This window comes from Diabrotica virgifera, chromosome 4 (assembly GCF_917563875.1).
Source record: "Diabrotica virgifera virgifera chromosome 4, PGI_DIABVI_V3a".
NCBI classification, from domain to species: Eukaryota; Metazoa; Arthropoda; class Insecta; order Coleoptera; family Chrysomelidae; genus Diabrotica; species Diabrotica virgifera.
In genome coordinates, this window is record NC_065446.1 from 80817178 (window position 1) to 80838355 (window position 21178).

General features: G+C 33.3%; 1 protein-coding gene across 2 annotated transcripts in view; it reads left to right on the top strand.

Annotated features, from left to right (window-relative positions):
* The window catches only part of LOC114331271 (run domain Beclin-1-interacting and cysteine-rich domain-containing protein), an 87340-nt gene that overhangs the window by 26508 nt on the left and 39654 nt on the right, over positions 1-21178 (top strand). For both annotated transcript variants that reach the window (XM_050649192.1, XM_050649193.1), the window contains exons 3-5: positions 2353-3019; positions 12797-13061; positions 16715-16894. In XM_050649192.1, coding sequence (XP_050505149.1) covers positions 2353-3019; positions 12797-13061; positions 16715-16894 — 1112 coding nt within the window. The remainder of the gene's footprint in view (positions 1-2352; positions 3020-12796; positions 13062-16714; positions 16895-21178) is intronic.

Below are 21178 nucleotides of genomic sequence, written 5' to 3' on the forward strand. Positions count from 1 at the left end.
GCATTATACGTGATACATCTTGTGGCAAATTCCCGTTATTGTAGCTTGATTAGGAGCGCGGGAAATATGCTGTTTAAACCATCGTGTGGGGGCCTCTAAAAATCTACCCGATCTTAAGACAAACCCCCGAGATTCGAAATTAAATAAAAGCCTTTGCACTTATATCTTCTATAATTAGCTTTAAGTCAAAAGAGTTAACAGCTTGCAAAATATTAAAGCGAAAAATAAACAGTATATCTCTAAAATGGATAATTCTAACACACCGCGTATAATTAAAGTGTTTGTACCGTAATCCGGAATTTCGACGTGCATTACAGTATCTTCGGAACTTACTTATATTTTACCGGCCGACACGGAAATATTTCCGATACTCTTCGTTCGGTATCTTGTCTTGTCTGTTCACATACTCATACGACACTCACTTTTCAAAATTCTCGTTATACATTTCAAGGGTAAATTCTTCCCATCATATAAGCGATTCTGCTGATTCAACAAAACAATATGATATGTATCTGACGTAATTATTATCAAAGCAAACCGATAAAAGTAGTGGAAGAATGTTGATGTGCCCATATTACGAAAATATTCACTACCCAGCGCTTTTAACAATTCTCAATAACTAACGGTTTTGTATACAGGGTGCACACAAAACAAGCAACACTTAACATGATATTTAAAATGGCTCGAACACATCGAATATGGACATTTTTTCATTTGGTTGACTGCAAACTGACGAAAATGATTATATTCGATACTTTTGTTTTGTATAAATATAACTAAAGGTATATTTGTACAACGCTAAATGTCGAATGTGTCACATTCGTTAATTTGTGTTGTAATTTATTCAACAGTTATTCAATAATTATAATCTGTAAACTGTCAATGCTTAACTGCCGAGAAGAATAAAATTCACGTGTTTACAATTTGTGCGAATTTTGTTTCAGTATCGCTTCCAAGAAATTCTTGTGAGGCAGTTGATGATTTCATTTTACCGGATTTGCATTATTTGATTGTACAGTTATTCGCTATTATACATTCGCTACTTTGAATCATCGGACCGAAACAAATCTTTAATACAAAAAGCAAAGTAACGAATGTGATTTTTTGGAAAGAAAAAAAATGATAAGCAGTTCAAATTTGTTATCAATCTAACAAGGATTAAACATTACATACAAAAAATATAAAAATTTTCCCATTTGTCAATGCGCTGATTTAGGAGTCTCTAAAAAAGAGTTACTTTGCGCTCCTGAAAAGTACCACTTTTCACATTCGATAGTTGGAAATGGCAGGGACGATGTGAATCCGTTGAACGTTATTAATATGCTGTTACCACATTTGGGTATGGCAACGCAGAATACTTGCTGTCGCTCGGGACTAGCTCGTTTCTAAAAATTTTGAATTCTCTAGAAATTTTTTTGGCTCTAGAGACGGCGCTTTGGCACGCTGTGTATATCAACATTGTAACCATATTTTGGTTTGGTAACGTTAACGTTAGTTTAGTACCTATTACAGATTACAGTGTGCGTGCATTTAAACATGGAAGAGTGTTGCTGCGTATTGCGTAATCGATCAACTACTTGAAAAGTCATTCTCCTTGTATGTATATTTTTTTATATATAATTTTGAAGAAAAAAATGGGATTATTGAAAATGGAAGACTTAAAATATAAACAATAATTTTCAAAATATGTTCTTTTTCCTACTTGTTCATTTTTTATGTTAATTTTATGGTAGACTAATCTGTTTAGTTTGTTTATTATTTATTGTTATACCTATTACATATACATAATTACATACATATAATTTGGGAATAGTGATTTGTTTAATTTTATCCCACAGGATTAAAAACAAAAACTTATATTTGGGATGTTCAAAATAATTTTTTTAAATAAGATTTTTTTACATCTGGTTTTGGTAACACTTTCGAAAAAGTCACGCGTCGCCACTGGGTATCAAATCAATTGGAAGTTCTGTCCGACAAAATACATATGACGTTTTCGTAGTATGACGTTCCAAATTTTTAACCTGTTCCACAATTAAAACTTCCCCTGTTTCAGTGTTTCCATACATCAAAGTTTGTCCGACTAGACACCGTTAAGCTATTAACCAATTTTCAGCTTGCTATTAATCAACTTTTTTTGATACGCGCGATCCAGGCCTATTGTAACATTAGGTCTTTTTTCCTCTAACTAGACTGTAATATCTCACGATACGTTAGTTTGAAAGAAATTTATGCCAAAATGAAATATTTTTTTAATATGTAAAAATTGTTTTAACTATCACCTGTCAAATATCTTATCAAAATTCGCAGTACATATTTGTTCATTTACAAAATCATATTTATCGTTTATAGGTGGATTATAAAACCTTACAACCTCATCCCCGGAAGTCCAACTTCAAGAAGACAAAACAAAATACTTTACCGAAAACTTCTGGATTAAAACATGTTTTGATAGATAACTTAAACATAGTTGAATACACACACTCTCTAAGCAGCTCACAAAGTAGTGGAACCACTTTAATAAACGATGAATTGAATAGTTCTACCGCATCAACATCTGATATTAAACCCAAATCACCCCTCAGTTTATCGCAATCTCCGTTGTCAATGGTCGACTCATTTTTGCCTATGTCTGGTGAAAAATATTACAAGAAGTTACCGAGAAAAACGTTCATCGAAGATGGTGGGATGAGCGTTCTTCCCATGGCTACAGGCTACTTTCCCAAACCAGTCAAAGGCCAAAGTTTAATGTCTTTTCTAACTTCTAGTCAATTCGCTAGAGCCAATGCAGAGTTGGATCGAGAGAATGCACATTTTAGTGTCTCTGAAGCTATTATTTCTGCTATGGAACAAATTAGATGTAAGAAAAGTTTTAGATTAGTCGAAGAACAGTTGGATGAGAGTGATCCGGAGATAATGGATTTGAAACAGAAGATTAGGCTAAGAAGAACTAAACGAGTTTTAGAGACTCAGAAAAAATCATTGTCCAGTAGTTTAATGAGCGATGGCAAAACTGATAGTAAGTAAATCTTTGTATTTACTCTTTTGAAGCATATTCGCTCAGTTAAGTTCTTAATTGATTGATATAATTTTATTACAATATTGCTTTAACATCCTCACACAATGTATTTTATCATTTGTGACTGTTTACTTTTGTTCAATTTTTCTTGATTAAAACTTGTGATGCGTTTATAGGTACAGTTGATCGTCTCATCTTAATTTGGTCTCATGTCACTTTGCATAATGGGAACATTCATAAACTACGTCGTAGAAAAGGTGGAGGGGGCCTTTGCTTATTACGACGGTATACGACAGGGGGAGGGGTCATGAGTGCACATCCGACGTCATTTGGTATATTAGATTTGTCGCTATTATCTCTATAAATATAATTTTTAACTAGCTTCTACCAGAAGGCAGCATTATGAAAAGTATCAGATAGGTAATCATATAAAAACGTAAAACTTCAATACTAGCTATATAATAAATTATATTATATAATATACTAATAACATAAATGAAATTGAAAATGAAAACAACAGGTTCACGAATATAAATATACCCTATTTTAGAAATAAAAAGAATTGTATTACTTTTATCGCATACTTTCGATTTCGTGTCATATTTCGTTTTTATCAGTCACAGCCTTAAATAATATTTCTAACACTTCTGTACAGAACAACAAACAATAAAACATTGTTCTTTGTGTTTAAACAAACGCTTCTATACAGAACAACGTCTGGAAGCAATAAAATATTAAACTATTAGTTAATTTATTTACTGAATACTTTGTGTGAAACAAATTATTCTAAAAGAATGAATAGAAATAAAATATTCTATTCTATTTAGTTAGTACATTGTATTTATACTTAATAAAAGAAATGGCATTGAAATCAAAACAAAATAAGTATCAAGATCTATACGTGACCCGTCAAAATGGCCCGGTCAAAACAGCCCCGTCAAAATAGCTCGGATACAAAATAGCCCGTAAACAAAATAGCCCCGACAAAATAGATCGCACACAAAATAGCCCAAGCCAAGACAGCCCCTGCTAAAGCAGCCCCGGAGAAGTATCCCCCAATAAAAAATTTTACCTTTTAACGGAGTACTATTTATTTTATCATAACGTCAAGAATTTAATACATTCTCGTCCAAAACATTATTACAACATATTCCAAAAAATTAGTACTTAAAACTAGGGATGGCGCGGCGGTTTTTGACAAAACACCGGTTTTCGGTTATACCTGTTTTTTTTGCTTACGGTTTAACCTGGCGGTTATAACCGGCAATTACACCGACATTCGGTTTTTTAATCCAATAGGTTACAAAGCTACATTTACAATGCACTTTAGTTTGCGATACTCCACTCGACTCGTTACTCGATAGCAATATGATCAACATTAGTACTGTCGAAACAACATCAATATCAATATAAATAAAACACAATTTTTAATAAATTGTGTTTTATTTATATTTTATTCTAAGTTTAGATTACAATTAGAATTATAATTATTTATTATCTTATTATTATTATATATTTATTGATTATTATTAAGTATAATATAGCGTAATATTATATTATATATACATATTGCAATAATATACAATTTAACCCAACCATTTTAACTTATAAAAAATTTCACTTAAAAATAAATTGGATAATGCAATTTATCTTTTATTTTTACTACCATCAAAAAAATTTATCATGTATTTCTTTTAACACGTTTGTATATTTGTACAGGGTGTAACAAAAATACAGGTTATAAATTTAATCACATATTCTGGGACCAAAAATAGTTTGATTGAACCTAACTTACCTTAGTACAAATGTGCACATAAAAAAAGTTACAGCCCTTTGAAGTTACAAAATGAAAATTGATTTTTTCCAATATATCGAAAACTATTAAAGATCTTTTATTGAAAATAGACATGTGGCATTCTTATGGTAGTAGTATCTTAAGAAAAAATTATAGTGAAATTTGGACACCCCATAAAGATTTTATGGGGGTTTGGTTCCTTTAAACCCCCCCAAACTTTTGTGTACGTTACAATTTAATTATTATTGTAGTACTATTAGTTAAACACAATATTTAAAAAAAAATTTGCCTCTTAGTACTTTTTCAAAAAGTCAGTTTTTATCGAGATATTTTGAATATTTGTCAAATCCACCACATATTTGTATATGGCTAAGTACGATTATGGAGACTTGGTAATAATATGAAAATTTATTTATGATTTACATTTTTAGATATATTTTGAACCATATTAAAAAAGAAGTCACATCTCGATAAAAAGTGCCTTCTCGAAAAAATACAAAGAGGCAAAAAAGTTTTAAAAACACTGTGTTTAACTAATGGTACCGCAGTAAAAGTTTAATTGGAACGTACACAAACATTTGGGGGGGTTTAAAGGAACAAAACCCCCATAAACTTTTTATGTAAACATATTAAAAAAGACGCCGCAACTCGATAAAAACTGCCTTATCGAAAAAATACTAAGAGGCAAAAAAGTTTTAGAAATATTGAATTTAACTAAAGGTACCACAATAATAATTTAATTGGAACGTACACAAAAGTTTGGGGGGGGGGGTTTAAGGGAACAAAACCCCCATAAAATTTTTATGGGGTGCACACATTTCACTATAATCCTTTTTTAAGATGTTCCTGCCATAAGAATGCCACATGTCCATTTTCAATACAAAATCTCTAACAGTTTTCGATATATTCGAAAAAATCGATTTTCATTTTGTAACTTCAAAGGGCTGTAACTTTTTTTATGTGCATATTAGTAACAAGGTAAATTAGGTTCATTCGAACTATTTTTGGTCTCAGAATATGTGATTTAATTTATGACCTGTATTTTCGTTACACCCTGTATAATGGGTACATTTTAACTCATTTAATACTTCCTGTATGGGTGTATCGTTTTGAAAACGTAGGGAAATTCTTGGAGATTCGTATTCGTAATCGGTAATTCGATATTCATAGTCAGAACATTATTTTTGGTAATCAGAAAAAGTAATTCACCCACTTTCAATGTCAAGAGTCAAGTGTGAAAAAATAGATGATGTTTGCGTCTACTTCAACCAGATCACCTCTTATATAAATATTATGATTACAAATACGTTTTCAACGAAATATTATAATAAAACTTAATTGTTTCTGGCTGATGCGAGTTTGCACTTTGCTTCTGTATTTATAAAATAAAATTTGAATTATGGTTTTGTTTGGAATAATTACTTGAGAATAATAATTATGATTGGGATCCAAAATAATACCTAACCTAATCCTAATCACCGTAAAAACCTAATAACCGGTTTTTACTTTAAAAATAAAAAACCGGTTCTAACCGGGGCAAAAAAACAACCGGTAAAACCGGTTATTGCGAAGTTACATTGCGAAGGTAAACAACCGGTTTTAGGTTAAAACCGGTAGGCTTTTCCCATCCCTACTTAAAACAATACTAAATATTAAAGGGTTCATATGATAAAAATAGTTATAAAACAAAAGAATAAATAATTACCTAATGTCATGCTACATCAATGTCAAAACAAACTTTCATTTTCTTATGAGGTCGCACATACCAAGGATGTGTCACCTGTTCACCCTCGCGACCTATCATCGCGGTTTACAGCGATGTCGGTGCCAAAACAAAATAGTTTGTTTTACATCGCGATCGAGCTGCTGATCGCGTGGTAAATTAAAGTTTATTGATGGTTTTTAAACCACGTGACATTCCCCGGAGATATTGCTGGTGTATTTATTCATTTCTTGTTCTAATCAGGTTGCGGCAAGTTTTGGTTATATGGAAACCGCAAAGAACACTGAAAGGAAGTATCTTCGGAACGTTCTGCCCGTCATCGATGAAAACCTCGACCGCGATCGCGACCTACACCGCGCTCATCCATGTATCTTCGGCATGTTCGTTCCCTTAGTCGTCCAATGTAGTTGTCTTCCCAGTAATTTACAATAGGGTCCAAACAGTTTGGAATATTCTCAATTAATTCTTCAAAGGCCATGATTACATCATTTACCGGAACGAAACTTAAAGATAAAAGCATTTTTGTGTATTGACGCACGTTTTCGCTATTTTGGTAATCTTCTGTTAAACCACATTCTTGTACATTTCTCCACAAAGACTGCCCTAGGTGAAACAAACATCCAACGATTTCAACGCCATTAAGTACTTGTGCTGCTACCATTTGGATGGCTTTTTCGAAGTCCGATATTATACTGGCGGGACTTAGCGTCAACTGTAATTTAAAAGACTATTTTTATTTATTATGTTTAAAATAAACATCTGAATAGAGAATAATTACCATTTCCGAAAAAATATGTTTTTAAGGGATTATTTCATGACGATTTCTGCAGACAGCTTTTTTGTCGGTACTATTTTGCCGGGACTATTTTGTCGGGGCTATTTTGTATGCGAGCTGTTGTTCCGAGGCTATTTTATCTGCAGGCTATTTTGACGGAGCTGTTTTGTGTGCGGGATATTATGTCGGGGCTATTTCATCGGAACTTTTTCGACGGGGTACCAGATCTATATGATGCAGTTAAGAAAGCATAGGAACTACGATAAAAGTGTTGTCTTTTGTACAACTAAAGCTAATTGCCTAGTTGTGTAGTGAACCGAGGGAAAAAAGTACGCGGATATATGACTTTTCAACGATTCAAACAAATGAAAAACGTTGAAAAGTCCTATTAATGAGCATTCCTATAAATGCATTCAACACTGGTAGTGACCATAGAATGGTAAGAGCAGATAGATAGCAGAATAAGCACAAAACAAGAGAGACGCAAATTAGTAAATACGAAACCAATACCAATATGGACCCAACCTAGAGACATTAAAGAATATCAAAACGACATCGAAACCAAACTGAGAAACAACACAAACATAACTCTCATCGAAAACATAGATGCACTAAACCAACGTATTACGCAAGCCATTGGAGAAAGCATGAGAAAACACTGTCCAAGAAATAAGAACGAAGAAAAACTTGGTACTGACACCAGGAATTTAATGAAACAAAGAAATCTTATTACAGAAAGAAATAATCCAAATGGAGAACAACAGAGAGAGATAAACAGAGAAGTAAAACAGCAATAAGAAAAGACTTAAGAAAGTATAATACACTAAAAATCAACATACCATAGAAAATAATGAAGGTCTAAAAAGACTGCGAAGAAAACTAAATAATGGAAAAAGTTAGATTATTAAATTAAAAAACAAAAAGGGCGAAATAACAACAAATAGATAGGAGCTTTTAACAATAGTAGAAGACTTCTATGGAGAACTTTATAAAAGCAGACGGATGAACCAAACACAGCTAAAAGATGCAATAAGCAAAAGAATATTAAATCAAGGCTCTGAACTCATGCCAGAAATAACTCTCAGTGAAATTAGACAAGCGATGAATAAAATGAAATCCAATAAATCACCAGGAGACGATGGAATAGTGATCGAGGCTGTTAAGAATAGCGGTGAACCTCTAATGAGAAAAATAAAAGATCTCTTTAATCTATGTTTTACAAAGAAATCCATACCATCTGAATGGAATAGAGCCAAAACAATTCTTCTGTACAAAAAAGGAGAAAAACTGATCTTGAAAATTACCGACCAATCAGTCTGTTAAACCATCTTTATAAACTTTTCACGAGAGTAATCACCACAAGAGTAGACAAGAAATTAGACCTATATCAAAGTAGAGAACAAGCTGGATTCAGAGCAAACTTTGGAACCAACGATCACCTCCAAACAATAAAACAACTCATCGAAAAATCCATAGAATATAACAAGCCCTTAGTTTTAGCATTCGTAGATTTCCACAAAGCATTCGACTCAGTAGAACTCGACAGTGTTATAGAAGCACTAAACGACAGCCGCATTGATAGCCGATATTCGAGGCTAATATGTAATATATATAAAAATGCGACAAGCTCGATACAACTACACGCTAAAAGCAACCAAATAAAAATGCAAAGAGGTATCCGTCAAGAGGATACGTTGTCACCTAAACTTTTCATATCGGCTCTAGAAAAAGCGATCAAAACCCTCGAATGGGGTGATAAAGGAATAAATGTGGACGGAGAGATGCTACACCACCTAAGCTACGCAGACGATATAGTCCTGATTGCAGACGATTTGGGACAAATAAAGAAAATGTTGGAAGAACTTAGTACAGCATGTCATAAAATAGGCTTAAAAATGAATATAACAAAAACAAAATATATGACGAACTTAGTACCAAGTAAACACCTTGAAATACAAAATGAACAAATAGAACTGGTAGACAAATATATATTATATCTGGGTCACGAAATTAAGATAGGTAAGGATAATCAAACAACCGAAGTATCCAGAAGAATAATACAAGGATGGACAGCATACGGAGCTCTTAGGAACATTTTTAAGAGTGACATTCCAACTAACATGAAGAAAAAAGTTTTCGACCAATGCGTGCTACCGGTGATGACCTATGGTGCAGAAACATTATCGCTCACAAAGAAAAACGCACAAAAACTAAGAGTAGCGCAGAGAAGAATGGAGCGATCACTGATAGGGGCCACTCTGCGAGACAGGATTAGAAACGAAGATCTACGAGCTAAGACCAAAGTCATAGACGTCGTTGAAAGAAGCTGTAACTTAAAATGGAAATGGGCTGGACACGTTGCCAGAATGAAGGACGGAAGATGGAGTCACAAACTAGTTGAATGGAGACCAAGAGCCGATAAACGTAGCAGAGGAAGACCACCAATACGATGGCAAGACGACTTACGAAAGACAACAAAAAACTGGATGCAGAAAGCACAAGATAGAACACTTTGGAGACAAACAGGGGAGGCCTATGTCCAGCAGTGGACTGAGAGAGGCTGATGATGATATTAGTATTGATTTGCATACATTTCTAAATAAAGTTTGAGAATTAACTTTAAAAAATCCAGAAATAACATGGAATAAAAAAAAATCACTAAAGTGGGGAGTCATGAGTTGCAATTGCGATGTCGGCCAGTGGCGTAGCTGACAGACCCGCAGGGCCCGCAAGGCGGGGGGCCCCGACCTTAGGAGGGGGCCCTTAAAGCCTTCAAGCTTAGTACTGCTACTTTCTTTAAATTGGGAACCAAAACATATTTTCCTAATAAGCATCAAAATGGTGAATTTGGAAGGAAGTAATGAAGCAGGTAATTGACGTAGTTTTTCGTGGACATGTTGGTAGTTTAGCTGAAAGTGAATCCAAAAAAAGGTAATTTTTTGTCCGTGGTTCTTTTACTAGCTAAATTGATCCTGTTTTAGCTAAATTAATCGATACAAACAATAACTTAAAAACAAAACGAATACAAAACGAAGTTATAAATTTGATGGCTCAAGAAACTGAAAACAAATTAATTAATTTAATTAAAAAAAATAATATTTTATTCAATAATTCTTGATACCACACAAGATATTTCAAAATGCGATCAGCTTAGTTTTATTTTCCGGTATGTAAAAGTGACTTGCGATGAAAATAATTTACTTTCTAAAACAAAACTTGACGAAAGTTTTTTGGGATTTATTCGCATATTAGGAAATAGGCATGGTCACAAGCTCGAGCTTACCTGGGCTCGGCTAGGAGCCGAGCTTCAAGCTTAAGCCGGTTTGTTTCTGGCGAACCGAGCTTCGAGCTGAATCAAATTTTTTTTCGAGCCGAGTCAAGCTGAGTTCGAAATGAGCAGAGCTTTCCTTAACGAGCTTGTCAATATTTTAGCTAATATAGTAGACTCCCTCTATAACGAGAACTGAAATGGCGGACTAATTACCTCGTTATAAGCGGATATCGTTATATCAGACAACAATAATATTGAAATGTTTTCATGCCTCTTACGTAGTTTATTGTGTCAATGGTCGACCTGAACAATGAAACTACGTACCATCGTAAATTGTACCTTTCCTACAATATGTATTCAATATCGGTCGATAGATAAACAGAAAGAAGTTTATTGCAGGCGGTGTTTATTGCACAACTGGCCTCGATAATAACACATATTTATGTTGGCAATTTCTACATACAAGTAGTTGGGGTATTTATTTATAGCCATTACTTCGCTAAAAACAGCTAAAAAACATATTCTTTGATTTCATTTTTCCTCGTTATTATGCCTCGTTATAGAGGTGTTATAGTTCAACAGGAATTTCATAGGTCATCTAGCGTACCTCGTTATAAGTGAAACCTCGTAATATCCGTGTTAGTTATAGATAGAGTCCACTGTACTTAATACTTTTTCTAATTCATTTATTTCTGTTGCCACTCATACTTCTGTTTGAGAATAAGTAATTCAGACGATAAATATGTATTTTCAATATAGAGGGTGTCCATAAAATATGGAATAAATTCCAGCCGAGCCCAGCTCGACTCGGCTCGAAATATTTGAGCCGAGCTGACACGAGCCACGAGCTCAACCTGTAGCTCGAAGTTCAAACCGAGCTTGGCTCGAAAGTTAAAGCCGAGCCCAAGCTTGTCAAAAGCTCGGCTCGGCTAGAATCGACTCCATCCCTATTAGGAAATTTTAAAATTTATACAATCACAATCAAAGCACCTTTCCGTACACAACTGCAAAGGAAAGGGGTATGATGGGGCAAGCGTTATGAGCGGTGTATATTCAGGCGTACAAAGGCGCATAACTGACATTGAAAAAGAGCTTCCTATGTTGATCGTGCATTCCATAATCTGAACCTAGTGTTGAATGATGCCGTTGCTGGTGTACAGGAGTTGTTTTTTTAGGATACAATTAAAAGATTATATGTTTTTTACTGCACATTTAAAAATATGGGATGTACTATGTGCTGTTATGACTTTGGATTCATCGCGTTTGCCAACACTTAAAAGGTTATGTGAAACTCGATGGTCATACAGACATGATGCTGTTATGGCTTGGCATCAAGATTTCCAACAAGCAATGAAAGCTTTAACAAAAATTTCATTGCTATCTAAAAAGACGATGAAAAATTAGAAGCTAATGCATTTTTAAAGCAAATGAATAATTGTGAATCTAGCATCAGAACTTTTTCAATCTGAAACGGCCCTTCAACTTTTTGAAAAAACTCGTGATAATTTTCGAGAAATGAAAAATTTATTTTCCGAAACTTTAGCAGAAGCAGCAAGAATAGCAGAATAGTGGGATATTATAGTATTATACCGGAATTTAAGAATAAACGGATAAAACGTATAAAAAAAATTTTTACGATGAGCTCAGCTACGACGAAAAAATAACTTATAGCAAAAAATTTTTTGAAGTTAATGTTTTCAATGTAAATTTACATATACATATAATATTGCAACAACTTACTAATAGGTTTGCCGGATTAAGAGACATGTATAATAGGTTTTCAAGTCCATTCCCAAAAAATCTATTAACACTAACTGATGAAGACCTATACAAAGGCCAAATAATGTCATTTACATATATTTTAGTAATAATTATACTGTTATTAGTTGTCGTTATGTTTATAATACGGGGGCCCACCAAAATTGTTGCGGGGAGGCCCCTCAATCTTCAGCTACGCCACTGATGTCGGCATGAGGGGGGAACGCTTTACGACGGAAGGGGAGGAGGGTATTAAACATTCCAAAATTTATGGATGAAAATACGACTTAGTTTATGGATGTTTTAAGTACCATATTTTCTTATCATGTACGTACTTTGTTTTTGTTGGATTAATGGCGAGATGATAGGCCTGGATCCCGCGTACCACGTTGTGTCTCTTCTGAAGCGGGGGTGCGATTTTACTCAAGTAGTATTTTTGCCTTTTTGTTTTCCAGCAACCACCACAGTAAGCCCTTGCTCTTCAACTGCCTCCGGAACGGACGATTCTAGCTCCGATTATGTAGAAGAGCTCGAAATAAACGAAACTTCGAATTTGGAGGAAAACTCAGGTCTCTCGATGTCTATGGCGTCTCTCTACTCCGAAGCAGATCTTATGAGGAGGAATACTCGTGGTGCTCCTGATGGTTCTTCAGACATACTCTCTGCAGAAGGTGTTGCTCTCTCTCTTATTAGCAAATTTAGTGATAAACAGTTACCGAGGTAAGGATTTTAAAATGTATATAACACAACTACATCTAGCTATACCCTGTTTTTAAAGTAGGGGTAGTAAACTCTAAAGACAGATTCACTCTCAGTAATGTCACTAGAAAAATCACCAGATTCATCTTCTTTTTGGTTGATAATGTCGACTTTCGACAGTAATCCATAAAATATTATATTAATACGTCGCTAAAGGTTTCTAAAAACAACTGTTTTTTTTATATAAATGCAAAATAAAAATCTAAAAATTAAAAGAATAACGCAAAAAAATCGCCGATATAACTTAATTAACCTTCGGATGACCAAGCGGGGGAAATTGTGACCCCAGCGTATGTTTTTCTTTAATAAATCCAAAAGTATTTTCCATTTTTAACTCATTATTTTTTTATTTGACTTTAATATCATTCTAGATATCCTCATATTTTGAAATAAAAAAAATTCCCTATATTTTACGAATAAAAAATATATTCTGAAGTTGATGTTTAGTAAAATACCGTCTATTATGTGTAATTCCAAGTAGTTTTACGCTAATGACGTCGACTTTGCAAAGTAACAAGACACTTACTCAACATACACACTACACATGACACTAATACTCATGTTGTGACTGGCTGAATGACATACAGTCCATGCCATATAAATATAAAAAAATAAAAAAAAAACTTCATTTTTTTGTTAATTGTCATTTTTGACATTTTTGACCTGGGGTCATTTTCCCCCTCTTGGTCATCCGTGTAACAAAAAAAGGTTGGTCATCGGAAGGTTAAACTATGAATTTTAAATGCTAATAGTGTCAAAATTTCATAAATGTCAGAATGTCATAATATAGTGGAGTAAATTTGCCTGCTGTTGGACCAATTACAAACAAGCATTACGGCGCAGTAAAGTTGAATTACTCCTCCTAGTTTAAAAACGAAGTTTTTCACCTACATCCAAATAATAATTTCCCTTCTACCTATACAACCATCAATACACATACTGTGGACATATAAATTTCTTGAATAATAATATCCCTTTTCAAAATTTAAAACTTCTTCTATATCACCGCTTATTTAATTTTATTTCTGTCATTACTACTAATCAGCTCACTTTATCATATTGAAATTTTTTGATCAGGTTTATTTTATTTGATACAGTCAATTTGTAGTTACCTACAGTTAAAATAATTTTTATTTTGTAAAACACATTTTCTTTTAATTTTAAAAAACAATAGATTTAATTAACAGACATTTTCAGATATTAAAATCTTTACCATATCTTCGTCTTGGATCATGACTTTGTTTTTAAATTTCCTTGAAAATCGACTACCTTCTTCCTCAACTGTCAATGTCACATCAAGCATTTCCTTACATAGCTTTGACACTTAGTAGTCATCGTTGACCGAAGATGGTTGATTGGGTCCTCGGGTAGAGTTTCACCATGTTCCCAGAGGTTTAATCCCTGAACATCGGCGTTTAGCCATTTTAAATTTATTTCAACATAATGTAGATTTATTTATAATCACAACCATTGTTTGGTTCTGGGGCTATTTTGCAAGTATTCAAGTAAGTAATCATAACCACATTTTTTAACTTTCACAATTTCAACCATCTTTTCAATTTTAATAGTGGGATTACTTATTTGATTTTAGATTCACTGATGATGGACCGATAGGTTTGAAAACGTTCTGATGAACTCATTTTATTGAATCCATTGGGATTCTAAAAATTTTTAGTAAATATACCTTTTACATAGAAGTGGTTTTTACTTCATGTTCCAGTTTGTTTAACTATAAGGTATACAGCCAATCCAGGGAACTACCCCTTTTTAGTTTAAAAACGAAGTATCTAAAGTATAAAAACTAATTTTTATTCAGTTACCTACATGTTTTTTAACACTAATATCAGTTTTTAACATAATTCTTATGAATGGCTAAGTATTTATCATTATTATTTATAATAATGTTAGGTCTTTTATCCTCAATAACGTTATATGGACCTGAAAACAAAGGGTTTTATTTTGAATTCGACTCGTTTTGACTAATACCTTGTCTTCTGATTTACCTATATGTTACTTTGCCCGATTTGACATCATATGCTTTCTTTCTAATGTGTTTTGATCTTATTAATCTTTCTCTGGTCTCTTTAGCGCCTACTTGTAAATTGTATTTTAGTTCCATGGGGTAGTCGTCAAAGTTGTATAGGGGTTCCATTCCGTTTTGTACATTTGTAGGCAGTGTAAAGATTTTTCCGAGCACTAATTTGAGTGATGTGTAACCTTTTAATGAATGCACCAAGAAAACAGTAATAGGGGTTTTCAACGACTCTCATTTGTTTCGAGCTTCTGTCATGTGTCGTATATTAATATTATACACGGATTATACGACATATGACAGGAGCTCGAAACAAATGAGAATCGTTGAAAAGCCCTATATTGTACCCACGTACTACAATTTGTCGAGAATTTTGACAGCTGGATCCTAAGATAGGCATTTAAATGCTTATGAGAATTTTCTAAAGCTCTAATTCTCTCATGATGATACGCTGTAGAGTTTAGTTGCTCTATGCATACATTTCCTTAAATATTCTTGCCATAAACTCTATGTCTTGGTTTGTTACCATGCTTCTGGGGACCTCATGCCTCAAAACGAAATTTTCTACCAATTATTGATCTACTGTTTCGGCTTCTTTATTTTTATTACATATTTGCTAAATATTCCTCAACATATTTCCGTAATCCTTTCCAGAAATAGTATTTCCTTGCTTTTATACATTCTATCTATTTCTTTATGTCGTCCTGTAGTTGGAAAACATGTAGAACGTGTGAAAATCAGAAACAGAATTATCCGATTCTTATCATTTTTTACTATTACTCGTTCCCTTGCCTTAAGTACGTTAAAGCAGTGGGGGCTCTACGGAGGGATGGTGAAATTTCCCCCAACAAGGTCCAAACTTAAAGAAAAAACTCATACAGAAGTAAAAACTTCAACTTGTATTCTGGTATAAAATCGTTTATTAAAAACTATCTAAAAAGTCATCCAAATGGATTGCAAAACGTTTTCGTTCTAATTCAGAACATCTTCAGTGCATTCTGCTGAGTAGTTTGAAACTAGCACACTATTTAAAGTGGTAACCCCCATAATATATGGTTTACATATTATATTTTAATAGAATATGGTGACTACAAGTCGATGTTGTTAGATATAATAAAATACATGCTCAAAGGGCAACATGTTTCCCTGCTCGAAAATGCTAGGTACTTGCCAGTTCAATGGGCACAGACCAACTAATTGTTGAAACATAAAAATATATTAGCTGACATGAAACTTAAACCATAGACAGACAACTTCAACCCAATAAATCCGCTAGTTCGTAAAATTAAGGGAACTTAATGCACATAAGTTTTATTTTTTATAGGTTTTATGTAATTTGCGTTTATATTTTTTGTCTTTTGGTTGGTGTTTTATTGGAAGTTCCCCCCTAAGGCAATTAATTAGATCCGCCACTGCTTTAAGGGGAACTAAAACCTAGTTTATATTATGTTTATATACTTGGAAACTAATAAGAATAAGTTAAGTGTATATCTGACTAAAGAAAAATAAATTCTTTATATCTAGGACTATGTTAGTCTATAAAGTTTTCTTATATGATGCAATTTTAAACTATTATTTTTAGAGCCTCTGATTTGGAATGGCTTGTTTCCGAAAAAGATGCTCCCCAGGCATTATTACCATTACCAAAGAGTTGGCCCGTCAGTCCCGACAGTGCTGATGAGCACGTGACTCCTTTGAGAGGCACTGAGGAATGGGCTCCACCTAGAGCACAGATAATTTTTACCTTACATCCAGTACCAGTGTAAGTAGTATTTCATTTGCTTTTAACATCGCATACAATATGTCACCACAAAATGACATAAAAATAATAATCGGCGACATGAATACCAAGATTGGAAAAGATACCGAATACATGGGAACAATAGGTAAGCGTAGCCTCCATGATCTAACGAAAATGGAAGACTACTAATAGACCGGAAGATAGTGTCAAATTTGACCGGAGCAGTTTAGCATGGCTGTTTTCTATTTATTTAGTTAGGTGTCAGCTGGCTCATATCCGGGAATTTTAGGCAAGAAAAGGTAAAATGTGAAACTTGATGGAAAAATGCTACAACTTATATGTCAAAAATTTATCTCTGTGACTTACGTGTATAATGGCGTAGAATACTTTCACCCAGGGGACTCGGGTTCAATTCCTGGCGTTGGAGATTTTTTTTGTTTTTAAAATTGACATTTTGATTTGAAAAATAATTATTTTTTGATAATACCACGTTTTTATTATTTATACGACACAATATAAAAAAGGTCTGTAGGTATGTCTTTTATAGAATCGTAAACTATGCATTTGATCATAGATATTATGATTGACCTTAATAAGCAAAGTTGTTATACATGAACCCCTGAAGCTTTCTTGATCAAATGCATAGTTTACAATTCTATAAGGGACATACAGACAAATATTCATTTTTATATATTATAGAAAACAGGGAAATATTTAGATAGCTATTAAAAAATGGGGGTTGGTGATAGCAAAGTGAAAAATTAGGGTTGTATGTATCTTTTGGTTCTGCATCATATACAATTAAAAAAAAACAGTTTGCCCAAAAAATAAAAAAGAATGTCGTGGTAGATATTTCTGGAATAAAAAAGTAGATTCGTACTAACTCAGGAAACTTCAGGGCTTCATGTACAACAACTTTGCTTATTAAGGTCAATCATAATATGATCAAATGCATAGTTTACGTTTACTATTCTATAAAAGACATAAGTACAGACTTTTTTATATTGTGTCGTATAAATAATAAAAACGTAGTATTATCAAAAAATAATTATTTTTGAAATCAAAATGTTAATTTTAAAAACAAAAAAAATCTCCAAAGCCAGGAACTGAACCCGACTCCCTTGCGCGAAAGCCACTAGCTAGATATTCTAGTCCATTATACACGTGAGTCCCGGAGATAAATATTTGACATATAAGTTGTAGCTTTTTTCCATCAAGTTTCACATTTTACCTTTTCTTGCCTAAATACTCCGGATTTGGGCCAGCTGACACATCATTTGTTTAGAACACCTATCTAAATAAAAAGAAAACAGCCATGCTAAAATGCTCCGGTCAAATGTGACACTACCTCCCGAGCTATAATAGACGTCGCTGCTAACAAGGGAATGATCATAAGCTCAACCTTGTTCTCACTAGACATCTATAGAGCCACATTGCTCTCACCGATTGGTCAAACAACCAACCAGATAGGTAACATGTAAATAGATTGAAGAAACGTAATGGATGTGAGAGTTAGGAGGGAAGCAGTATGCGGTTCGGATCTCTTTCTATTACAAATATATTTTAGATGCCGCATAAACATACTGGAGAAGACACAAAAACCCCTAATATAAGCAAGAAAATAACGAAACCTGCAAAATTTGACAATAAACGACGCCAACGTTGATGCTGCAAAACAGCTCACATACCTGGACGTACAGATAACTGAGGTCGGCAGCGAGGAGGAAATACGGAAAATAATAATGCTTGCTAACAAAGCATACTTCTCTTTGCCGCAGGTGTTTGGATCCAAAGACATCGATGGGGAAGAAAGTTCAAGATATATAAAACCATGTTGTTCTGAAGCTATTTCCTTGTGGCATTTTTATGATTAACTATTTAGATGGGAAACAACCATAATTAAATTGAAAAAATAATTACCGTTTCGATGCCCAAATCGGGTTTCGTTGTCAAAATACAAAATACTACTAAAATAAACAAAAATGTTGTTGATAAGTAAAAAAATTCTTCTAATAATTTATTTAATCTGACTCATTTATATTGGCAATTCAGACGTATATTATACATTTTAAAGTAGAAGACTTTAAAATATATCATTTCTAAACAAAATTTAAAACCCACAGCATTGTTTATATAGAGAGATAGTTGGTCAGCCCAATAGGAAAATTTGTTTGATTCAAATTGAGATAGTCACCAGATGTCCCCACAATTTCTGTCAGGGTCGCAACGTCAAAATGCATAGACACCAAGTTGGATACGATCCTATTCATAACACCCCAACTCGCATACATATATATTTATTTTTCTTAATATGTATGCGAGTTGGGGTGTTACGAATTGGATCGTATCCAACTTGGTATCTATGCATTTTGACGTTGCGACCCTGACAGAAATTGTGGGGACATCTGGTGACTGTCTCAATTTGAATCAAACAAATTTTCCTATTGGGCTGACCAACTATCCCTAAATAAACAATGCCCACAGTATGGTGGAGATATGTAGATGATGTGTTTTCAATATGGCCTCATAGATCAGAATTGTTGGATACATTCCTGAATATTATAAACGATCAAGAAGAGACAATAAAATTTACAATGGAAAAGGAATACAATAACACTTTGCCTTTCTTCGATGTTTTAGTCTCAAAGAAGGATACTGGATATGAGACTCAAATGTATAGAAAACCAACACACACCAACAAATATCTCAATTACAAATCAAATCACATCAACGTTAAAAAGGGAATCATTAAATCCTTATATGATAGAGCCAAAATTACTTGTTCTAACGAAAATTCATTTTTAGAAGAAAAACAATATTGTTAACATCTGTTTTATTAAAAAATGATTATCCTTTATCGTTTATAAATAAGGAATTGTCAAGATTGAATCGAATGGAACAGAACAACTTAGAACGGGATCCTATAACATTCACAAGAAATAATACGAGCAAAATGTCAATACCATATATAAAAGGACTATCCGAAAAACTTAAAACAATAGGAAATAAATTCAACATTTCAACAACATTCAAAACAACAAACACACTGAGATCTATTCTATCTAAAACTAAACCTAACAATGAACAAGAAAGAACAAAGAATTGCATTTATAAAATAACCTTGTGAATGCGAACAATTTTATTTAGGTGAAACATCAAGACCATTAAACGTTAGAATAAGTGAACATCAGTCTTATATTAAAAATAGAGAATTTGATAGATCTCAAATATGTCAACACGCATGGGATAATGAACATAGAGTTCAGTGGAGAGATTCAAGTATAGTCCTAAAAATAGAAAAATCAAAGAAGCTGCTCTAATTATGCTAAATGAAACCAATTGTGTCGCAAATTCCTCGGTAGAATGCAGTAGGATATGGTTACCCATACTGAAAGAGGAAGTCAATAGAAAGAAAATACCACGATTAGTAAGTCAATAACATCGAGTCAGTACAAATGTTATATTTTAGTATTACTTATTGTATATCTATGTATTATTAATATTATTTATAATTTAAACATATTAAAGTCAGAATTTGATATTAGTTTTTTGAAAGTAAATTAAATGTAAGACCAAATACTTACGATGCGCGATGTCGGGATAGTATCACGAGGTTTTTTCCTGGTTTTCCCTCGTGATTTACTATGGAATCTCTAACGTGAGAATTTTACTGTCATCATTGCATTTGGCTGTCTTTTTAAAGACAGATCACATGCTATGATTTTTTTGTGACGGATATTCTTGAGTTGGGATCGATTTCATGTAATCGAATGAACTATCTTTTAGAAAGTCGTCCCAGGAACGCAACTCATAAATAGTTATGGCGATATCATTTTAGAGTCTTCTACTTTAAAATGTATAATATACGTCTGAATTGCCAATATAAATGAGTCAGATTAAATAAATTATTAGAAGAATTTTTTTAGTTAGCAACAACATTTTTGTTTATTTTAGTAGTATTTTGTATTTTGACAATGAAACCCGATTTGGGCTTCGAAACGTTAATAAAATTATTTTTTCAATTTAATTGTGGCTTATTTCCCATCTAAATAGTTAATCATATAAAACCATCTTAAGACCAATAGCAATATATGGCACAGAAAAATGGATCATTACAGAAAAAAACAAGAAATCTCATTAATACTTTTGAAAGAAAGATATCATCCATGCCCAGCTGCGACAATGGTATGTGGAGAATAAGGTTCAACCACGATTTATAGCAATATTACAAAAAACCCTCAATAGCAAATTATGCAAAAATACAAAGATTGCGCTGGACAGGTCACCTTATAAGAATAGATAACA